This window comes from Anolis sagrei, chromosome 5 (genome assembly GCF_037176765.1).
Source record: "Anolis sagrei isolate rAnoSag1 chromosome 5, rAnoSag1.mat, whole genome shotgun sequence".
NCBI classification, from domain to species: Eukaryota; Metazoa; Chordata; class Lepidosauria; order Squamata; family Dactyloidae; genus Anolis; species Anolis sagrei.
This window is the reverse complement of record NC_090025.1, coordinates 6,881,144-6,905,332: the sequence shown is the minus strand read 5'-3', so window position 1 is coordinate 6,905,332 and position 24,189 is coordinate 6,881,144. Positions and strand designations below refer to the sequence as shown.

The 24,189-nt window shown below is 43.7% G+C and overlaps 1 protein-coding gene across 1 annotated transcript in view; it reads left to right on the top strand.

The window, feature by feature from the left end:
* The window catches only part of ATRN (attractin), a 332,072-nt gene that overhangs the window by 212,694 nt on the left and 95,189 nt on the right, over positions 1 to 24,189 (top strand). Inside the window, exon 25 of the mRNA XM_060779447.2 lies at positions 22,839 to 22,900. Coding sequence (XP_060635430.2) covers positions 22,839 to 22,900 — 62 coding nt within the window. The remainder of the gene's footprint in view (positions 1 to 22,838; positions 22,901 to 24,189) is intronic.

Genomic DNA, 24,189 nt, shown 5'->3' with positions numbered 1-24,189 from the left:
TGAAGTTCACAATTCCTACTTCCTTATCAGCCCTTTCTAATCATCAGAACCAAAAGTTAGCAATTGCTGTCTATTTTGTCGCAAAAAAAGTCCATATGGAGTTCCCATTCAGTCAAAAGGACAGAGATAATTGGCGTTCATGTTCGGAGAGAAAGCTTGTCTCTTCAGGTTAGATATTAGGAAGACATTCTTGGTGTGTCTCAGGAGTGGAAGAAGGGGTTTGCGGTGGTTTGGGATTTTTCTTTCCACTAACACTTTATTAGCTTGTCATTCCTCTAATTAAATGGATGTCTTGGGTTTGTGACTTGCTTTGTTTAATACATTGACCCACATGCTCAGGAAGAGCGGCTGTTGTTTACGTATACCTGCAAGTCAAACGCCCTCGCTTGGAAGCAATGAGGACGGAGGAATATTGGAGGCAGCCATGTCCTTGTTCTTGGGATTCAGGCCTGACATGAGCTGCTGTTCTGAATGCTTCCAGTCTCCATCCATCTGAATATCGAGGCCTTAATGAAATGGGTAAATATGGGTCTTTTTCCAGCGTATCCAGCTATTGCAAATGCAGCTGCAAGGCATCCATGTATTACAAATGATCAACATCTGTGTGCTGAGCTGGTGAGTTTTCTAACAGTTGTGGTCCACTGGGTTGTTGTAGGTTTTTTTGGGCTATATGGCCATGTTCTAGAGGCATTCTCTCCTGACATTTCGCCTGCATCTGTGGCAAGCATCCTCAGAGGTAGTGAGGTCTGTTGGAATTAGGAAAATGAGTTTATATATCTGTGGAATGACCAGGGTGGGACAAAGAACACTTGGTTGTTGTAGGTTTTTCCGGGCTATATGGCCATGTTCTGGAGGCATTCTCTCCTGACGTTTCGCCTGCATCTATGGCAATCATCCTCAGAGGTAGTGAGGATGCTCTGAGGATGCTTGCCATAGATGCAGATGAAACGTCAGGAGAAAATGCCTCCAGAACATGGCCATATAGCCCGGAAAAACCTACAACAACCCAGTGATTCCGGCCATGAAAGCCTTCGACAATACAAAGAACTCTTGTCTGCTGGAGCTAGGCGTGAATGTTTCAACTGACCACTTTGATTAGCATTTGATGGCCTGGCAGTGCCTGGGGCAATCTTTTGTTGATGTCCTTGATTGTTTCCTCTCTGCTGTTTTGCTGTTGTAATTTTAGAGTTTTTTAAATACTGGTAGCCAGATTTTGTTCATTTTCATGGTTTCTTCCTTTCTGTTGAAATTGTCCACATGCTTGTGGGTTTCAATGGCTTCTCTGTGTAGTCTGACATGGTGGTTGTGAGAGTGGTCCAGCATTTCTGTGTTCTCAAATAATATGCTGTGTCCAGGTTGGTTCATCAGGTGCTCTGCTATGGCTGACTTCTCTGGTTGAAGGAGTCTCATGTTCCTTGATTCGTGTCTGGGCAATGCTGCTGCGTTTGGCGGTCCCTCTGTAGACTTGTCCACAGCTGCATGGTATCTGGTAGACTCCTACAGAGGTGAGAGGATCCCTCTTGTCCTTTGCTGAACGTAGCAGTTGTTGGATTTTCTTGGTGTGTCTGTAGATAGTTTGTATGCTGTGTTTCCTCATCAGCTTCTCTATGCGGACAGTGGTTCCCTTGATGTATGGCAAGAACACTTCTCCAGTTCCAAAGCTCATTGCATCTCTATGGTGGTCTTCAGTTTGTCCCCTTCTCTTTCAACCCCCAAGGTTCTTTGGATTTGATTTATTTATTTATTGCGTCAGAAGTGAACCGAGGGTACAGTTGTGATGTATTTGACACACAAAATTTAAAAACTTGACATGATGCTAAATGTCCTTTGACCAGAAGCTTGCCATTGGGAATGCCTCTGGTGCGGCTGTAAGATAGTCCTCCATTGTGCATGTGGCACAGACTGCATTGTAGTAAGTGGCCTATGGTTTGCTCTTCTTCACACTTGCATGTCATGGACTCGACTTTGTGACTCCATTCCTTAAGGTTGGCTCTGCATCTTGTGGTGTCCGAGCTCAGTCTGTTCAGCGGCTTCCAAGTCTACCAGTCTTCAGTTTGCCCAGGGGGGAGTTGCTCATTCATTCTCTGCTACTAATTGAGGTGCTCGGTTTTAGCCTGCCACTTTTGGACTCTCGCTTGCTGAGGTGTTCCTGCGAGTCTCACTCTTGATCTTAGGAAGCTGTTTCTTGATTTAAGATATTGGAATGCTGGCTGATTGCCGAACAGAGGATGGGCCAGAGATATCACTGCTTAGGTCCTTTCAGAGATGTCACTGCTTAGACACTTGATCATGTTAGTTGCCCTCCTCTGGACACATTCCAGCTTAGAGTCAACATCTCCCTTCAATTGCGGTGCCCAGAATTGGACACAATATTCCAGATGTGGTCTAACCAAGGCAGAATAGAACATGGGGAGCATGACTTCCCTGGATCTAGACACTAGACTCCTATTGATGCAGGCCAAAACCCCATTGGCTTTTTTGCCGCCGCATCACATTCCTGGCTCATGTTTAAATTGTTGTCCACGGGGACCCTAAGATCTTTTTCACATGTACTGCTCTCGAGCTATGCGTCCCCCATTCTGTATCTTTGCATTTCGTTTTTTCTGCCTAAGTGGAGTATCTTGCATTTGTCACTGATGAACTTCATTTTGTTAGCTTTGGCCCATCTCTAATCTGTCAAGATCATTTTGAATTGTCCTCCTTTCCTCTGGAATATTGGCTATCCCACCCATTTGATGAGAGGATATATGGCAGGCATGGACAAACTTTGGCCTTCCAGGTGTTTTGAACTTCAAGAATTCCTAGGCATTGTGGGAATTGAAATCCAAAATACCTGAAGGGCTCAAGTTTGTCCGCACCTGCTATAAAGAGAAAGCAATGAAGTATGTGACATCTTTCTGTCGCTTGCTTCCAGGTGCCTAGCAGACACTTTGGTGTGAACCTGAGTGTAAGAATGCTCTCTAAAGCATGATCAGGACTTTTGTTTTTCCTCCTATATGAGCAGATAAAGGACAGAAGAGTGATGCCAACAATATTTAAATGACATATCAAGGCGCTTGCCTTTTACTACTTGAGGCAGGATGTGTAGTGGTGCATATATTCCCTTTTGTTGCATCATTGCGTAGGGATTGACCTGTTACAAAGGTATGCCTCACGTTCTTTTTTTTACAAAAAGAATGGGCTGGAAAAATGGCTGTGCTTACAGCCGGAGTTTGCTACTAGGAATGATAATAAATTTGGAATAAAACAGATGAAAGGCTGACGACAGCTCTGGGGATTGTAAATTTTCAGTCATATGGTGGCTGAGACACAGCGTTTGGGGGGAAAGCTTTATAAATACTTCATGATCCATTGTGCTGTTTAAATTAGGGATCCCGCGGGATTTCCACTAGATTCGTCTGTATAAAATAGTGCTTGCCTCTTGCCTGGGTGGCAATGGCACAGGAAAGCCCTGCCTCTATAGGAACTGAGCCTGAGACGACTTGGACTGCCAAAGTGTCAATCCCCAAACTAGACACAGATGGAAATCCACTCTAGCTTTGAAAAAGTGGATTTTTTTTAAAGTAAACCAATGCAATGGGCTGTGTAACCTATTCTAAAGGGAAATTCACTTGGAGTCTTCCAGAATAGGGACATTAGCCCTTTGGGTCCAAGAAAAGGCAATGGGAAGGGGCACAAAATGGTCTTTCGGAGCTGTGCTCTGCTTCAAAGTCTGAAAAAGCATATGGGTATATCACCCATGTAGAGATATTTGTTATAAGACCAACGTATGTCACCCATGTAGGGATATTTGTTGTAAGAGGAGAGTGCAGTACGGTCAGTGCTATATATGACTTTATATATAGGAAACAGGAGAGAAAATACACACAATGCTCCTATTGCATCAATAGGAGCATAGTGTCTAGATCTAAGGAAGTAATGCTACCCCTGTATTCTGCTTTGGTTAGACTACATCTGGAATACTGTGTCCAATTCTGGGCACTACAATTCAAGAGAGATATTGACAAGCTGGAATGTGTCCAGAGGAGGGCGACTAAAATGATCAAGGGTCTGGAGAACAAGCCCTATGAGGAGCGGCTTAGGGAACTGGGCATATTTAGCCTGAAGAAGAGAAGGCTGAGAGGAGATATGATAGCCATGTATAAATATGTGAGAGGAAGCCACAGGGAGGAGGGAGCAAGCTTGTTTTCTGCTTCCCTGGAGACTAGGACGCGGAACAATGGCTTCAAACTACAAGAGAGGAGATTCCATCTGAACATTAGGAAGAACTTCCTGACTGTGAGAGCCGTTCAGCAGTGGAACTCTCTGCCCCGGAGTGTGGTGGAGGCTCCTTCTTTGGAAGCTTTTAAGCAGAGGCTGGATGGCCATCTGTCAGGGGTGATTTGAATGCAATATTCCTGCTTCTTGGCAGGGGGTTGGACTGGATGGCCCATGAGGTCTCTTCCAACTCTTTGATTCTATGATTCTATGATTCTAAAGCTTTTTTAAAAAAGTAAAAACTTACTTTTGTTATAGTAGATAATAAAGGAGTAGATAAGAACAACAACAACCAATTAGAACAAATGCCATCAAAGTGCAGAATTGAAAAGTTGATGACATATCCCAAGGGTAGACTCTACAAGGAAGCAGATGAAACAATAGATCACATCCAGGACGAGGGACAGGGCCTTCTCGGTGGTGGCCCCTCGGCTCTGGAACTCTCTCCCACTGGAGATTAGATCTGCCCCTTCTCTCCTGACTTTTAGAAAACTGGTGAAAACCTGGCTCTGGAATTTAGCATTTGATGAGTGAGTCAATAACTCCTGACCACACGGACAGATGGCGATGAATTGTGACTTCATTTTGACGACTTGGCATTATGTAATTATATGATTGTATTTTAATGTTTTAGTGAATTATGGAATGTGATGTTTTAAACTATTGTTATGAATCCTTTGTTGTGAACTGGACTGAGTCCCTCTGCGGAGGTCGAGAAGACCGGTATATAAAAGTTCTAAATAAATAAATTAGCTGCTGCAAGAAGATCGCGCAGACAGACTCCAAGCAGAGGCACAACACCGTTGCTCAGATGATTCATTGGAACTTGTGCCATAAATACTATCTGCCTGCAAACTGGTGGGATCACAAGCCTGAAAAAGTTACAGAAAATGAACATGTCAAACTACTCTGGGACTTTTGAATTCAGACTGAGTTTTAGAGCATAATACTCCTGACTTCACCATCGTGTTAAAAAACCAAGTATGGATGTCAGTGCTGCAATCCCAGGCAACAGCAGGATTGAAGAGAAACAACTGGAAAAACTGACATGGTACAAGAATTAAAAGATCGAACTGCAAAGACTCTGGCACAAGCCAGTCAATGTGGTGATTGGCACACTTGGTGCAGTACCTAAAGACCTTGGCCTGCACTTAAACACAATCAGCGCTGACAAAATTACCTTCTGCCAGCTGCAAAAGGCTACCTTACTGGGATCTGCACGCATTATTCGCTGATACATCCCACAGTCCTAGAAACTTGGGAAGTGTCCGATGTGTGATCCAATACAACATAGTACCTCAGTACAACATGATCTTGTTTGCTGCTCTTGAAGTGTGTGCAGTTGCACCGTCTTGTTGGAACCAGATGTCCCCTAAGTCCAACCCATCTAGCTGTGGGGAAAAAAATCCTGTAACATGTTTACATAGCGGTCCGAATTCACTGTCACTGCGACTTCATTTTCCTCCAAGAACCAGGGACCAATAATTCCAGCTGAGGAAATGGCACACCACACTGTGATTTTAGGTGAATGCAAAGGCCTTTGATGCCATTCTCGAGGATTGTTGTCAGCCCAGTAGCGCATGTTTTGTTTGTTGACGGATCCACACAAATGAAAACGGGCTTCATCACTAAAAAAAACTATAGCATCCCCAGGAACAACTTTGAGAAGAACATCACACGTGTTCCTCCGAGAATTGAAGTCACGTTCAGAAAGTTCCTGCACCATCACCATCTTGTAAGGATGGAAATGAAGATCATCATGAAGAATTCTCCTCACAGAACGATCGGAAAGTCCAAGGGCAGACGCATGTTTGCGCGCAGAACACCGTGGTGATCACAACATTGAAGCTCTCACTGCCTCAATGTTCTCAGGTGATCTAATGGGCCGAGGACTCCAGTTCTTCGTGTTGTCGCACTTGGAGTTTGTCTGAATGTAGTGACCCACATCACAGTTGATTTCCGGTCCAGGACAGGGGCCAATGGGGCTAAATTAAAGCGATTCCGAAAGGCGCACTGGGTTGCGATCACAGAACATCTGCTCGAAAAGTAGGTGTTGCAACACAGAGTAGGCTTCCGAACACCACCACACAAGAGCTGTAGTTTTACAGTTTATTGAGGAAAAAATCCAAATCAAAATAAAGAATAAGCATTGCAAAGTTCCAAAGATTAAGGTTACATGCAGGATACAGTTCCAAAGATCTTCAGGTAAAAGCAGGAGACATAATCCTATTGGCAAAGTTCAAACCAGAGTCCCAGGTACAAGCAAGGAAACATTTGCCCCAAGAATCACAATGCAAGAAATCCCAAGCGTACTGCTTTCCAGGCTAAGGTTATTCCATGAAGCTTTCAGGCTAAAAAGCTACGTTGAACTGACGCTTTCACAGCGTACTGCTTTCCAGACTAAGGTTATTCCATGAAGCTTTCAGGCTAAAAAGCTACATTGAACTGACGCTTTCACAGAGTTTCCAGGAGGCCTAAATACCTTCCTGAACTGTGTCAGGACAAAACTTTATACTCCTGCCTCTCGAACGAGACCACTTGCGCTCCGCAATGTCTTCAACCGACTGAATGGCGCGCATTTTAAAAAAGGAAGTTATGCTGCCGCACCCTGTATATGCAAGTGTTGATCCTTCTTCCTTTCCAATAACTCACAGGATGCTAGCCTTTGTATGCAAAGCATTGACTCTCACTCAGCAGGAGCCCTTCCTGGGCCTACTGATGCACAGCATGAGAAGTGGTTTGGTTCATCCTTTCAGCAAACCCTGAATTCAGAACAATCACTTTGGTGTGATTCTCTCATGGCATCTGGGCTGGAATCTTCCCTTGGGAGTTGTCATAGCTAGCAAATTGCTGGATGCAGCAGAGAGGGAGAAACCGAACAACTCAAGAAAGGAAGGAATTGAGGCAAGGAAGAGAAGGCTGAACCTTGAAACATGAAGCAACAACCATCGTTGATCCGGTAATGTGCGCCTGGGTGACAACCCAAGAAAGGAACTGTCTTTCCCGCACGGAAAACCATTTAAGCATCAAGGAACTGGCTCATAGCAGAATACTTAAAAGAAGTATCAGTGAAAGGCTGCAGTTGACTGAATGGAAATTTAGATGTCAAGTGCACAGCTTGGTCGCAGATGTGCAAAATAAATAAGCCCATGAAGCAATGATTGGGGAGACATTCGGATGGGGAAGCACCCTGCATTCTATGATACAAAACATTATAGATCGAGGCATTACTTTCCTTGTTGGCATGGTGGCAGAACAGAGAAGAGCTGAGGTTCCCATGGATCTGATACTTGAAGCAAATCTTCCTCAATCTGGTGTCCCTTTAAACTCCCGTTGTTCCCAAGCATGTGGCCATAAAACAATGGGAATGTATGCTATTCCTATTCCTTTTATTTTTTATACCGATTAGAAAGAAATATGTCTTAAATATCTGTTGAAATGTGTGTCGTTTCCCCTGTCCGGATATTAGTTCTCCAGTTCGCTTCTTGACTGAACGGAGGATGCTGCCTCCTATTTGCAACAGAAATTGGCCATTCCCATATGAACCTCCAGCAGCCTACCTTTCCCTTGCCATTGAAATGGAAGACTTATGAGAGTTGTAATTCAATATTTCCAAACTGGGGAAGGCTACTCTGTGGCTTTAAATCAGTGGTTCCCAACCTGTGATCCGTGGACCATCAGTGGACCACAATTTATTTATTTATTTGTTTATTTACAGTATTTATATTCCACCCTTCTCACCCCGCAGGGGCCTCAGGGCAGATTACAATGTACACATACATGGCAAACATTCAATGCCATAGACACACAACACATATAGACAGACAGTCAGAGGCTATTTAACATTCCAATTTTCTGGTCACCAGGGGAGCTGTCTCTTCACTGTCCATCTGCGACACTGATGAAGTACTTTCCGCATTCCCCGCATGCTTTTTGCTGGAGATTTTTATGGCCTTGCAAATTTGTTAAATTAGCCTCCCCACACATAGGTGGTACCTAAATTTCCTACTTGACAGATGCAACTGTCTTTCAGGTTGCAAAGGTCAACAAAAAGCTACACAAATTGGCCGGAAGCACACTCCGACCCAGGCTGGCTTCGAACTCATGACCTTTTGGTCAGTAGTGATCTTAATGCAGCTGATACCCAGCCAGCTGCGCCGGTGCAAGAATGAAAGTATGGTCCGCAGCCTCAACATTACTACACCGTTGCCTCGAAACCACGTGACAACAAGAGCAACTGGTCACACAAAACCCTCTTATAGTGCCGAGCCAACAGGGATGTCAGGAGGGAAGAGGTTGACTTCCCACAAAAGATTACTACTACCATATCAGCTCTAGATTAAATGATTTTAGTGATGAGACACGGAGGAGTTGTGTTTTATGGTTTTTATTGTTTTATTGCTTTTATATGGTTTATATCAAGGGTCCTCAAACTAAGGCCCGAGGGCTGGATACGCCCCTCCAAGGTCATTGACCCAGCCCTTGCTCGCCAAGTCTGAAATGACTTGAAAGCACACAGCAACAACAACCCTATCTCATCAGCCAAAAGCTGATATAATACTAATAAGTTTATATTTGTTAAAATTTTCCTCGTTTTAATTATTGTATTGTTTTAAAGTGTTTTTTGCACTACTAATAAGATATGTGCAGTGTGCATAGGGATTCATTCATGCTTTTTCAAATTATAATCTGGCCCTCCAACAGTTTGAGGGACTGTGACCTGGCCCTCTGTTTAAAAGGTTTTTATTATACAGTATGTAATGTTTTTAACTGTATTTATGTTGTTTGGGGGCATTGACTGCCGACTGTAAACTGCCTTGAGTCACCTCCGGGTTGAGAGGGAAGGTATATAAATATGGCAAATGAATAAATAAATAAATATGGTTTTCTGGGGGGTGAGCAGATGGTGATTCCTGGAAGGCATATGTTCTGTATCATACTCTGATTTCTGCAACAGAAACTAGAGCTGATGTGGTCTATCCAATTCAGTTTTCTGAACCAGCACCCCAAATAACCAAAGCGAATCTGAAATTGAACAAAAACCGATTAGTCACCCTTTTGGTGCTATTTATTTATTTATTTATTTCATATCAAAAGCATTGCATAAATTAGTATAAAACTCATAAAAATAGAAGGAGCACAAACGGTGAAATATCTTTTGGCCAAAAACGGGCAACAGCATCGGCATTGTCTGTAGCCTCCAACAATTCTTCCTCTGTACATTTATTTATTTATTTATTTTTATCGTGTCAGGAGCAAACCAGATAGTTGTATTTCATTTTTTTAAACAAACAAACAAACAAACAAACAAACAAACAAAACACAAATTTTGCAGACTTGGTAGTTGATTAAATGTCCTTTGACCAGTAGCTGGCCACTTGGGGTGCTTCTGGTGTTGCCGCAAGAAGGTCCTCCATTGTGCATGTGGCAGGGCTCAGGGTGCATTGCAGCAGGTGGTCTGTGGTTTGCTCTTCTCCACACTCGCATGTCGAGGATTCCACTTTGTAGCCCCATTTCTTAAGTTTGGCTCTGCATCTCGTGGTGCCAGAGCGCAGTCTGTTCAGCGCCTTCCAAGTTGCCCAGTCTTCTGTGTGCCCAGGGGGGAGTCTCTCATTCTGTATCAGCCATTGATTGAGGTTCTGGGTTTGAGCCTGCCACTTTTGGACTCTCGCTTGCTGAGGTGTTCCAGCAAGTGTCTCTGTAGATCTTAGAAAACTATTTCTTGATGTAAGTCGTCGGCGTGCTGGCTGATACCCAAACAGGGGATGAGCTGGAGATGTCACTGCTTGGTCCTTTCACTATTGGTTGCTACTTCCCAACGGATGTCAGGTGGCGCAATACTGGCTAGACAGTGTAATTTCTCCAGTAGTGTAGGGCGCAGACACCCCGTGATAATGCGGCATGTCTCATTAAGAGCCACATCTACTGTTTGAGTGTGGTGAGAGGTGTTCCACACTGGGTATGCATACTCAGCAGCAGAATAGCAAAGCACAAGGGCAGATGTCTTCACTGTGTCTGGTTGTGATCCCCAGGTTGTGCCAGTCAACTTTCGTATGATATTGTTTCTAGTGCCCACTTTTTCCTCTATACATGAGGCAGGGCATAGTGGACAAGCATACAGATGTGAAGTTGTCTGTTCAGTTCCACAGTCACACAAGGTGAGGGATTCTTTTAGGTAGTGCCATTTTTCCAGGTTGTCTTTTGATCTTCCCACTCCGCTTTTGCTACTAATGTTGGAGAATGGTCCCTGGTCAAGTGGTCCCTGGCCAAAAAAAGGTTGGGAACCACTACTTTAAAGCCTTTGAGAAAAGACTTGGACTTATATTCCTCTTTAGAGAGTTGTGTGAGGACATACAGAACAGGGCCTTTATTTGTGACCTGCAGTATGTCTACTGCTTTCTGTGAATAAGCTTTCTCTTTCCTAACCTTAGCAGTGATCTTTAGAAGTTTCTTGGGTTTAACCAGGATCATACTTGAGCCCATAATAGACATTTCCTTTGTATGACTTCATTTCAGTTTGCACAAATATATTGGAATTTGGTGCTTTGAATCAGGTTTTAAGGGCATGTTAGCAAAAAAGAAAAAAAAAAGGAATTTCACATGTATCACATGTGGGTACATGTAAAATGCAATAAATTTCGTGTATTACTCTTGCAAAACGCTTGGTAAGAGAAACTGCGCAGGCAAGCACCCGAGCCGGATTCCAACATTGCCGCTGCCAAGTGGCAGATAATTCAAACCAGCTTTTTTGAACAAACACCCATGAGATCTGAAAAGGAGGGCTGTTGTTTTAAAAGATTTGCCAGGAAGTCTCCTTGCTTGAACTCCTTAAACTCCGCTGTGGAAAAATGCGAGTCTCTCTCTCACATATATATTTATTTATCCATCACATCTCTCCACAACACCTGATTTCATTTCATATGAATCTTCTTAACTACCTCAGCGAGTCTGAACTACGTCAACAAGGAGGTGTTTTTTTTAAAAAAAAAATAGTTCTTAAATGACATTAGATTGTTCTAAAAGGAACCAAGGAATGGGGAATGAAGGGGCAGCACTAATTTTCTTCAGAGCCTACCCTCTTTGACACCAGGAACAGGTTTGAGCCTGCCACTTTTGGACTCTCACTTGCTGAGGTGCTCTCTGTAGATCTTAGAAAACTATTTCTAGATTTAAGTCGACGTGCTGGCTGATTCCCAAGCAAGGGATGAGCTGGAGATGTCACTGCCTTGGTCCTTTCACTATTGGCTGCTTCTTCCCGGTGGATGTCAGGTGGTGCAATACTGGCTAAGCAGTGTAATTTCTCCAGTGGTGTAGGGCGCAGACACCTCTTGATAATGCGGCATGTCTCATTAAGAGCCACATCTGTTTTAGCGTGGTGAGATGTGTTCCACACTGGGCATGCATACTCAGCAGCAGAGTAGCATAGCGCAAGGGCAGATGTCTTCACTGTATCTGGTTGTGATCCCCAGGTTGTGCCAGTCAGCTTTCGTATGATATTGTTTCTGGCACCCACGTTTTGCTTGATATTCAGGCAGTGCTTCTTGTAGGTCAGGGCACGGTCCAGAGTGACCCCCCAGGTATTTGGGTGCATTGCAATGCTCCAGCGGGATTCCATGTAATAAGGTCAGCAGAATAGGATCTGTCTGAAACCATCTGAAATGGGTGTCCTGAAGGCCAAGACTCATTCTCTCTCTCTTTAATAAATAATAATAAAACTTTATTTATACCCCACCACCATCTCCCCAAGGGACCCGGAGCGGCTTACATGAGGCCAAGCCCAACAACACATCAATAAAACAAGAAAGCAATAAACAAAAACAATACAATTAGCATAAATCACATATAAACAATAACACACAAAGATTTAAAAATCTATGGCTGGGCCAAATTTAATACTTTAAAAATTAAAATTGAATGCTGGGCATGAACAAGGTAGGATATATATGGTAGGAGGGTTTTAAAAGAAGCGAGGGGAGCGCAATCCAAAGAATAGTTAAAGCGCATTCTGAGGACATTTTGCTGGGAATTATTTCCTTATTCCAGGAAGGCACACTGGATCAGCCACATTTTCAGGTTCCTCCTAAAGACTGCCAATATTGGGGCATGCCTGATATCCCTGGGAAGTGAGTTCCAGAGTCGGGGGGCCACCACCGACAAGGCCCTCTCCCTCGTCCCCACCAACCACGCCTTGTGAGGGGGGCGGGAGCGAGAGCAGGGCCTCTCCAGATGATTGAAGAGATTGTGTGGGTTTGTACACAGAAATGCGGTCACGCAGGTAGGCGGGTCCCATACAGTTCAGGGCTTTGTAGTTGAGGACCTGCACCTTGAATTGGGACCGGAAAATTAACGGCAGCCAGTGGAGCTCCTTAAACAGGAGGGTTGACCGCTCCCTGTTAGGAGCCCCAGTTAGTAACCTGGCTGCCTCCTGTTGTACCAATTGAAATTTCCAGGCCGTCTTCAAGGGCAGCCCCATGTAGAGTGCATTATAGTAATCTAATCTGGAGCTGACTAAGGCATGGACCACCCTGGCCTGATCCGACTTCATGAGGTATGGTCGCAGTCAAGGAGTCCTTGCAAGGAGATATTGGGAAGTGTCAGCTGGGTGGAGAAATAGCACTGGCATTTCTTTCAAATGTGTGTGCACAGTAGGCATCATTTATCCCACGCTCTTTGCTACAGCTCACCCATATACCCTTTCCTGTCCCTTAATTGTAGAGAGTGAATGCGGAAATTTAGAACTTGCATAGATTATGTGAACTGAGGGGAAAACACCCCAGTCTATGTTTGTTTGTTGTTTGGTTGCTTATTTTAGCATTTGCAAGAAGATGGATGGTATTGAATTAACTTCTGTGCCCTGAAAGCCTTATTCAGCCTCTCTCCCACTCACTCTCACACAAATACTTACACACCCCGTGACTAGCTGCCCCTGTGTCTGATATTTCACCAAGCATTATGCATATATTTTCAGAGAAGCTTTTGTAATAAGAGCTACAGGATAGAGAAAATATATATTATATATGGAAGCAGGTATTCTCAGGTGGTTGATTTATGGTTTTGGTTACCGTAGTTTATTCTCATCCTGCAAATCCATTCAGTGCAGATAGTTTTTCAGATAGCAACTTATCTCATGACCATGGTTCTCCCCTCCCCATCATATATTTCCTTTATCCTAACCTCCTCTAAAATGGTGCATGTAGTTAAAATCCTTTGTTCAACTTCCCCCAACTTGAGTCATAGAATCATAGAATCAAAGAGTTGGGCCATCCTCTTCCAACCCCATTCTGCCAAGAAACAGGAATATTGCTTTCAAATCACCCCTGACAGTTGGCCATCCAGCCTCTGTTTAAAAGCTTCCAAAGAAGGAGCCTCCACCACACTCCGGGGCAGAGAGTTCCACTGCTGAACGGCTCTCACAGTCAGGAAGTTCTTCCTAATGTTCAGATGGAATCTCCTCTCTTGTAGTTTGAAGCCATTGTTCCATTGTGTCCTAGTCTCCAGGGAAGCAGAAAACAAGCTTGCTCCCTCCTCCCTGTGGCTTCATCTCACATATTTATACATGGCTATCATATCTCCTCTCAGCCTTCTCTTCTTCAGGCTAAACATGCCCAGCTCCTTAAGCCGCTCCTCATAGGGCTTGTTCTCCAGACCCTTGATCATTTTAGTCTCCCTCCTTCAAAAATTCAGCTCTACTACATTTGCCTGTGACAGCACTGAAATTGTGCAGCCTTCTTCTTCAGACATGATGCTTTGCCTAGTGCACATGGACTGTATGTATTTAAAAGCATGGCATCCTGCTTCATGTGCCTTGCAAAGTCTTGTCCAGGTCTTTTTGAAATTCTGTGTACATTTCTAAAGGCCTTTTATCCACTTATTTGCTATTCAAACTTCTGGGTTGCACTTACGCATTTTTTACAACAAGCTGTCTTGAGGTTGTCTTAATAAGAAGAGACATAAAGCAAATTTTGAATAAAGAGGGGCTAATGTCCCCAAACTAGGCTACTCTCCAAGGGATGTGTGTATGACACCACTCGAGGACAGACAACAAGAAGGATGTTGACAAGCTAGAACATATACAGAGAAGGACAACCAAAATGATCAAAGTTTTGGAAGCAAATCCTCTGAGGAATGGCTGAGGGAGCTGGGGATGTTTAGCTTGGAGAAGAGAAGGCTGAGAAGGAACATGAGAGCCATGTCTAAATATTTGAAAGGATGTACCATTGAGGAAGGAGCAGGCCTTGTTTTCTGCTGCCCTGGAGACTAAGACACAATGGAGCCATGGGTTCTCTCCTTCTGGAGAGAAAAAGACACCCTTGTGCTATCTGCAGACTCTGTGATTTTATGATTCTATGCAAGATACTCCATTTGGGCAGGAAAAAAATTGAAATGCATAGATATAGAATGGGGGATGCCTTGCTTGATAGCAGTACATGAAAAAGATCTTGGTGTCCTCATGGACAACAAGTTAAACATGAGCCAACAATGCCATGCGAGAGAGAGAGAGAGAGAGAGAGAGAGATTTTGGTCTGCATAAATAGGGGTCTAGTGTCTAGATCCAGGGAAGTCATGCTATCCATGCTCTATTCTGCCTTGGTCAGACCACACTTGGAATCCCACTGTGTCCAGTTTTGGGCACCACAGTTGAAGTGGCATGTTGACAAGCTGGATGTGTCCAGAAGAGGGCAACTCAAAGGATCAAGTGTCTGGAGACCAACTCTATGAGGAGTGGCTTAAATAGCTGGGCATGTTTAGCCTGAAGAAGAGAAGGCTGAGAGGAGACAGGATGAGGGCCATGTATAAATATGTGAGGGGAAGTCATACGGAGGAGGCAGCAAGCATATTTTCCGCTGCCCTGGAGACTAGGACACGGAACAATGGCTTCAAACTACACGAAAAGAGATTCCACCTGAACATGAGGAAGAACTTCCTGACTGTAAGAGCTGTTCAGCAGTGGAACTCTCTGCCCCAGAGTGTGGTGGAGGCGTTGTCTTTGGAGGCTTTTAAGCAGAGGCTGGATGGCCATCTGTCAGGGGTGCTTTGAATGCAATTTTCCTGCTTCTTGTCAGGGTGTTGGACTGGATGGCCAACTCTAGGATTCAGTGATGATGATGATGATGATGATGATGATGATGATGATGATGCAGGAAAACAGTTTCCACCTAAACATTAGAAAGAATTTCCTGATGGTAAGATGGTTTTGCAGTGGGATATGTTGCTACCAGGGAGTCCAGTAAGGTCTTCTATTTGGAGACTTTTAAGAAAGGCTGAATGGCCCTTGTGGTGTCTGGTTTTATGATTTACCTTTTCCCCAAGACTGTAAAAGATATATTTCAATATTTCCTAGTGCAAAGTAAGGCATTTTCAAGGTCCCTTCAGGGTGTGGATATTGCAGAGTATGCAACCCATAGCACCATGTTGGCACTCTTGGAAGTAAGTGAAGTATGCCATCAAGTGGTGAAGGTCTTGGAAAGAGAGGAATGTCTGTTGCCCCCATAGTGAGTGGGATAAGGGAATAGGACAGAGATATGGGACTTGCCCTCTCCAACTCTATCCATTGGGTATGTCTCCTCTCTGGGGGATCTCTAAACCTTTCTGTCTATAGGGCACTCTTCTTTAGCAGATCTGTACCCAAGATCAATTGATTGAGATCACTCAAGTCTCAGTGACTGCATAGGAAAAATTGTGGCTTTTGTGGAATGAGCTCTACTCTTGATGGTCCAAGCTGGCAAGTGATTGGAGGTGGCTTCACCTTTTCCGCAGAATCAAGAAATGATAAAGCTAGTAAAGCTCTGAAAAGATATACATGTCATATAAATGTCGTAAATAAATAAAAAGATGCAGAGAGAACTTAATTGGAAATTCAGATGAATGGTTCCCCACCCCAGTTGTGTTTCAGAGTTGGTTCCACATAGAGGTACTGGGTGAAGGATTTTTGGAAACCTCCCAAAAATATTTTGTAGTTGTTAAATATAAACCCGTCTTGAGAACTGGCTCTGAGTTCTCGTTGTCCCCCCTCCGGGGGTTGAGAAGGGCGGGGTAAAAATGCTGTAAATAAAAAAATGATTTGAGAAGATCTATTCAATAAGCAGCAAATAGTCCCTAGTTTGTTACCCATCATAGATAACTTGCTTTTTCCCCCAGTTGCAAAACCTTCACCCTGAAGTCTTGATATATTCTTTTCCCCAAATGAATATGTTCCGAGCCTTTAGCGACTCTTGTCCCGTCTTGAGGTCAAGGGCAGTGTTATAACGTTTTCCCTTTTCTACAGAAGACTGTCAGAAGCCATGTTGAATGATCTTGATGATTCTTGGCACAGCTCGGGAAATACTTTAAAAAGTGTTTTTCGATGGAAAGGCGAGCACTTAGAATTCTGGCCACAGCAGCTTCATATTACCCTCTGAGGTCTGTTTGGCTTCATACTTCTCAATGTTCGAACTCAGGAAACAGAAGTGGCAGGGAAGAAAACAGAGGGGTTTAGTAAAGACTTTTGGCGGGTATTTTTCAGTTTGTTTTATCTGCCTACAAAGTCTGGGTGCTTTCAGCTTTGTGGGTCTTTGCTCACTTTTGTGTGGTGTGCTAATTTGCTTTGGCGTTCCATTTCCCCTCCTTTTTTCTTCTGAAATATGAACCAGAAAATCCTGGAAGCTCATTTTGTGGTGCCAGTTTCAGAATCACGGGCTGGCTCGCTTTGATTTGCCAAAATGAAATATACAGTGTGTACGAGCCCAACAACGTGCAAATTGAGCTTCTTTGCCATAGGTGGGAGAGGCTACTACTTCTGTTACCGTCAATCGGCGTTGAGGATACTTGAGCAAATCCGTTGCAGAAGGGACGAGCGCAGAACTCCACTTCACTGTTTCTTTGGTAGCTTTTCTTCCTCTTTCCCTCGATAAAATGTCAGCTTGCATCTGCTTTTGAGGCGTTACGCTGCTGCCAGGAAACCCAAGTTCAGGCCAGCGTGAGTGCTTGGAAATGTATTTTTATCCGAATATCTCCGTTTGATCTAAAGGCATCTAACTTCCATCTGAACCGAAATAGAATTTATACAATGAGTGAATCTGCAGGAGATGAGGTAACCTTGGAGAGAAGTTCTTTCACGTTTGCCGAAGATATTCCGGCAGAGCGTTGCATTGCATACCAACCGACTTGTGTAAAAGAAATGGAAGGATAAGTAGTCATCAGTGACCCTTTTGTTGGCTGTGCTTTGTTGTTTCAAAGAGACAGATTCAAAGGGAGATCTTCAAAAGTTAATCTTTCTTTTAAAAGCTGGTGTCATGGCAGTAAGTTCTGGATGGCAGAGGGGTGAGTGAGGAGTTAGGATCTGGATTGGAGAGAGCCAAGTTGACAAAGGCTGCAAAGCAGAAGAAAGTCCAAAGGAGTGTATTAAAAGTGCAGTATATTATATTTTGAATGGTGTAGTGTGAGATAAAGATTAATCATTTTCAGCACAGAAATGTGTGTAAACTTGATTTAGGGTAGGAGAACTTTCCATGATCTGAACCGTGAAAAATGTAATTTCAGAGTTCTAAATAATACATTCAACAGTGTATCCCCTAGATTGCTTTTAGCCTCTCCTGTCACATTCCCAAATAAAATGTGAGGATCATGAATAGGCTGGCTCTTCATCATGTCGCCAGATACTGTCCTGGGGGATTGGCTTTGGAGGAGCTTTGCACCGAAAACAAGGATTGGCTCGCTGGCTTTCACAAGGGCATAGAAGCCAGCATGGCATCCATCCCTTAGCTGTGGAAAGGCAGACACTTTGGGAAGTAAAAATGACCCAGGGCTTGTTGTACACCTGCTGTCCTTGCTGAAGGTAGCAGAGCAACCACGGCCTATTGGCAAGAGGGGAATGCTGTGGGGGAACTTCAGCCCTACTGAGAATCAAGATGTAGTAGTGTGTGATTGGGACCTAGGACAGCACAAGGTGGATGTTTAAGACTACTCGGGAGACCTTTGATTAGAGAGTAAAGGTCTTGGAGGTTTTCCTGTGGAGAACCAGTTAGAGACTTTCTAATTGTATAATGCTGGAGAGATTCTAGGCCCATTTAGTAGTGTGTGATTGGAACCTGGGACAGCACAAGATGGGTATTCTAGACCCATCTAGTAGCAGAGAGATTCTAGGCCCATCTAGTAGTGTGTGATTGGGACCTGGGAGAGCTCAAGATGGGTATTCTAGACTCATCTAGTAGCAGAGGGATTCTAGGCTGGAGAGTGATTCTAGGCCCCTCTAGTAGTGTGTGACTGGGACCTGGGGCAGCATAAGATGGGTATTCTAGACTCATCTAGCAGCAGAGAGATTCTAGGCTGGAGAGTAATTCTAGGCCCCTCTAGTACAACAACAACAACAACAACAACAACAACAACAACAACACAACTTTATTTATATACCGCTCTATCTCCCCAAAGGTACTCAGAGCGGTTTCCAAGTAACATAATCAATGCATACAAAGAAAACAGCATAAACATAAAATTAACAAGACAATATAAACATTAAAAACCACAATAGCACATAAATTTAAAATAATCCTGCCTGTTCAAGGCAATTTAAAAGGCTGGGCTGAGGCTAGTGAGGTTTTAGAAGGCCTGGGAAATTGGATAGAGTCTATGGCTGTACTTTTCCAGGGCCTAATAGAAGAAAGTGTCCTCGGTAATTGGTAGAAAAAGATATGGCCAATTTAGTAGTGTGTGATTGGGACCTGGGACAGCACAAGATGGGTATTCTAGACTCATCTAGTAGCAGAGAGATTCTAGGCTGGAGAGTGATTCTAGGCACATTTAGTAGTGTGTGATTGGGACCTGGGGCAGCACAAGGTGGGCGTTTTACTAATGGCTACCTGGGAGACCTTTGATCAGAGAGCAAAGATCTTGGGAGTTTTGCTGTGGAGAACCAGCTAGAGACTTTCTGATTGACTGTATAATGCTGGAGATAGATTCTAAGCTCATCTACTTGTAGGAGGATTGAGTCTCAGAGATTACCATAAGAACCATGCTGCAGTTTTGTTTTTCATTTGGTGGCCAATCAGCTATCTGTTGAAAGCCAGCATTGAAGACATTAATTCCGCAGAAGCTATCTCTCCTTTTAGACCACTGGTGCTATATAGAGACACATCAACTGTTGAAGTGGAGTTAGTTAGTTAGGCGATCCCTCGTAGTCCGAAGATGATGGTCCTCCAAGAGTGGTATCCTGGGGGTGGATCCGTAGGTGGCTGTGGAGCCCTATTCTTGATCTGCATCTTCTTCCGCAGTGAGGGCATCAGTTTCCAGGTGGAAGGCGGTCTCGGTCGGGGTTGGCTTGACGCGCCTTCCTCTTGCTATGTTTCTCCCTTTTGCCCTCCATTCGTGTCTCTTCAAATTCTGCAGCACTGCTGGTCACAGCTGACCGCCAACTGGAGCGCTCAAGGGCCAGGGCTTCCCAGTTCTCAGTGTCTATTCCAGAGTTTTTATGGTTGGCTTTGAGCCCATCTTTAAATCTCTTTTCCTGTCCTCCAACGTTCCGTTTTCTGTTCTTGAGTTTGGAATAGAGCAACTGCTTTGGGAGACGGTTGTCGGGCATCCAGACAACATGGCCAGTCCAGCGGAGCTGATGGCGGAGGACCATCACTTCAATGCTGGTGGTCTTTGCTTCTTCCAGCACGCTGACGTTTGTCCGCCTGTCTTCCCAAGAGATTTGCAGGATTTTCCGGAGGCAGCGCTAATGGAAGCGTTCCAGGAGTTGCATGTGACATCTGTAGACAGTCCACGTCTCACAGGCATATAGCAGGGTTGGGAGGACAATAGCTCTATAAACAAGCAACTTGGTATTCTCCAAGACCAGAGTTTGCATTTGTCCCGGTTTTCAAATACTCCCTGCTTCATTCGGAAAAATACTGCGCTCGCATTCTTTCTCATATGCTTCTCCTGAAAGACTATGGTGGCAACGTCCATGGTTTTCGCTCTAATATTTATTTATTTGCTATATTTGTATACGGCCCTTCTCAGCCAGCTGGCGACTAAGGGCGGTTTACCGAGGCAACAATTCAATGCCCCACAACACTATAAAACATTCAAAAACATTAACATATAATATAAAAACATAACAGGATCAGTAAAACATAAATCATTTGCATCTCTTAGTTAAAAACGTTGTCCAATCTCATCATCCAGTCGTTCCATATTCCTATGTCTGTTACACTGCATTTTCAAACGCTTGCTCAAACAGCCAAGTCTTAACTTTTTTACGGAATGTTTTTTTTTTACGGATTTGAACACGAAGACATAGTTTTTAAATAATTTTTATTGTTCATTGTTTTTATGGTTTTTAAATGTATTGTGATGTTTTTGCTATTATTATTATTATTATTACTATTATTATTATTATTATTTATTAACTTTATTTGTACCCCGCAGCTTACAAAGGCCAAGACCCTCAATAAAACAACAGCATAACAAAACAACAATAAAACTCAAAAGGCAACCAATAAACATTAAAGCAATAACAGTAAACATTAAACAATAAACATCATGACACATTTAAAAACTAAGGGCCGGGCCAAATGCAATGAGTAAAATTAAAAGTGCTGGACATGACAGGTGAAATGTGAGGATTTTAGAGTAGGTGTGATGTGCAGACAATCTTAAATCTCTAATTTATTGATATATGTATTTTTATATATGCTTTCTAATTGTTGCCGACTTATACGCCTGAGTCACCTTCATGCAGATATGGGTGGAAAACAAATGTTGTAAATAAATAAAAGGGAGGCGGCTGATCTAATGTCCTTAGGAAGGGAGTTCCATAGCCGAGGGGCCACCACTGAGAAGGCCCTGCCTCTTGTCCCCGCCAAACGTATTTGTTACGCAGGCGGGATCGAGAGCAGGGCATCCCCAGACGATCTTAACATCCTAGATGGTTCATAAGGGGAGATGCGTTCAGACAGGTAAGTTGGGCCAGAACCATTTAGGGCTTTATAGGCTAATGCCAGCACTTTGAATTGTGCCCTCTAGCAAACTGGCGCAGCAGATATGGGCGGGATACAAATGTTGTAAATAAATAAAATATATAAATAAAAGGGAGGGGGCTGATCTAATGTTCCTAGGAAGGGCGTTCCATAGCCGAGGGGCCACCACTGAGAAGGCCCTGTCTCTTGTTCCTGCCAAACGTATTTGTTACGCAGGTGGTATCGAGAGCAGGGCATCCCCAGACGATCTTAACATCCTAGATGGTTCATAAGGGGAGATGCGTTCAGACAGGTAAGTTGGGCCAGAACCATTTAGGGCTTTATAGGCTAATGCCAGCACTTTGAATTGTGCCCTCTAGCAAACTGGCGCAGCAGATATGGGCGGGATACAAATGTTGTAAATAAATAAAATATATAAATAAAAGGGAGGGGGCTGATCTAATGTTCCTAGGAAGGGCGTTCCATAGCCGAGGGGCCACCACTGAGAAGGCCCTGTCTCTTGTTCCTGCCAAACGTATTTGTTACGCAGGTGGTATCGAGAGCAGGGCCTCCCCAGACGATCTTAACGTCCTAGATGGTTCATAAGGGGAGATGCATTCAGACAGGTAAGTTGGGCCAGAACTGTTCAGTGCTTTATAGGTTAAAGCCAGCACTTTGAATTGTGCCCGGTAGCAAACTGGCAGCCAGTGGAGCTGGTGCAACAGGGGAGTTGTTTGCTCTCTGAGTGTCACTCCTGTTAGTAACCTAGCTGCTGTTCGTTGGACTATTTGAAGCTTCCGGACAGTCTTCAAGGGCAACCCCACGTAGAGTGTGTTGCAGTAGTCTATACTGGATGTAACCAGAGCATGGACTACGGTGACTCTACTCTGTGTGAAGTCTCGGGGGACACTCTGGTGCCACATTTAGGTCTTCTGCCACTGCTTTGCACAGTAGCAAATGGAGGGATGTGCTTTGGGTGATCTGAGGACAGAGAAAGATGACTGGAAGCAGGGAGGGAAGTTAAAGGAAAGTCCCTTCAAGTTGGATCTAGCCTTCATTCCTGAAAGGCTGTGTAAGAGGGGAATTACATCACTGGTTGCTCCTGTGGTAGAACGAGTAGAAATGTTCTCTAATACTATGTTTTTTGTTTGAGGAATGTCATCCCACATTGCTTCTCCAAGACCAGTGTTTGCATTTGGTGCTCTCTAATTGAACATGAGTGTCTTTCAAGGCAACAGACCTTCTTAACTCTCTTCTTTGCAGTATCAAACGTGCAGTGTCTCTCAGCATCAACTCTGAAAGAAACACCAACTAATTAGTGCTCATTTTTACAGGGTGCAGACATGTGCGCAAGAGAGGCAATGGTGTAATGATCTGCCTTCATGAGGCTCAAAGTGCTGCATACTTATTGCCATTCTCGGTTTAATAGAGTTCCTTTACATATGATGTGTGTGGGGGAGAGATGGGCCTCTTTTGTCTGGTACACGGTAGAGGGGTGAAGTATTAAACCTGCATGTAAAACAGTACTTTCTAATGAATGCTATGCCAGTATTATCTATTGAAGTCGGATTTTGTTGTGACAGTCGTCCTTACGGCGACACAATTTCCAACCAGAGTTTCTGAACTGCAACAGCAAATTATTTTCTTTGTGTTTTGTCTTCACAGATTGCATTTTCTCAGCACAGTAACTTTATGGACCTGGTACAGTTCTTTGTCACCTTTTTCAGGTATCTCAAACAAGCATTATATGCATTCTTTTAAAAACTGTAGCATGTAGCAATGTTAACCTTGTAACCAGCAATTGTGTCAATTGTTTCCTTCAAGAATGACAAATACTATTCCTTTCAAAATCCTTTGGTTAAAAGCCTAAATCCAGATGGTAGTCTGGTAGAATTATTGAAGCACTATGATTATATAAGTTCTCTATTATTATTATTATTATTATTATTATTATTATTAAACTTTATTTGTACCCCGCTAGCATCTCCCAAAGGACTCGATGCGGCTTACAAAGGCCAAGGCCTCAACACACAACATAACAATACAAAACCCAAGGCAAATTAAAAATAATTAAAGCAATATAACAACAAGCAATAAACAATACACTAGGACATAATGAAACTGGGCCGGGCCAGAGTAATGGGTACAGGATTATAAGGCTTATATAAGGCTTATAGGGCAAGTGCAGTGTGCAGCGTGCGGCTATCTTAGTTTTAATAAAGTGCTTCTGGGACTTGGTATTGGAGGTTTCCTATTCTGGGAAGGCACATCAGAACAGCCAAGTCTTCAAGTTTTTTCTAAAGACTGCCAGGGTAGGGGCCTGTCTAAGATCTTTGGGGAGGGTGTTCCAGAGTCGGGGGGCCACCACAGAAAAGGCCCTGTCTCGTGTCCCCACCAAACGTGCTTGCGATGCAGGCGGGATCATGAGCAGGGCCTCTCCAGATGACCGGAGTGAACGTGTGGGTTCGTAGACGGAGATGCGGTCACGCAGGTAGGCTGGTCCCAAACCGTTCAGGGCTTTGTAGGTAAGCACCTGCACCTTAAATTGGGCTCGGAAAATAAATGGCAGCCAGTGGAGCTCCTTGAACAGGAGTGTTGACCTCTCTCTGTAAGGAGCCCCAGTTAACATCCTGGCCGCTGCTCGTTGGACCAGTTGGAACTTCCGAGCCGTTTTCACACAGTCCTAGACGCTTAGGAAGTGTTCAACTTGTGATTTTGTAATACGAAATCCAGCATATAGATCACATTTGCTGTGACATAGTGTGCTTTTGTGTCAGTAATAATAATAATAGAGCTTACACGACATTTGGGAGGTGTCCGACGTGTGATCCAATTCAACAGCCAGCAGAGTGTCTGCTGTGAACTCATCTTGTTGTGTTTCTAATAATAATAATAATAATAATAATAATAATAATAATAATAATAATAAATAGAGCTTACACGATACAAGGATTTAAAGATTGAACTGGAAAGACTCTGGCAAAAGCCAGGCAAGGTGGCCCCAGTGGTGATTGGC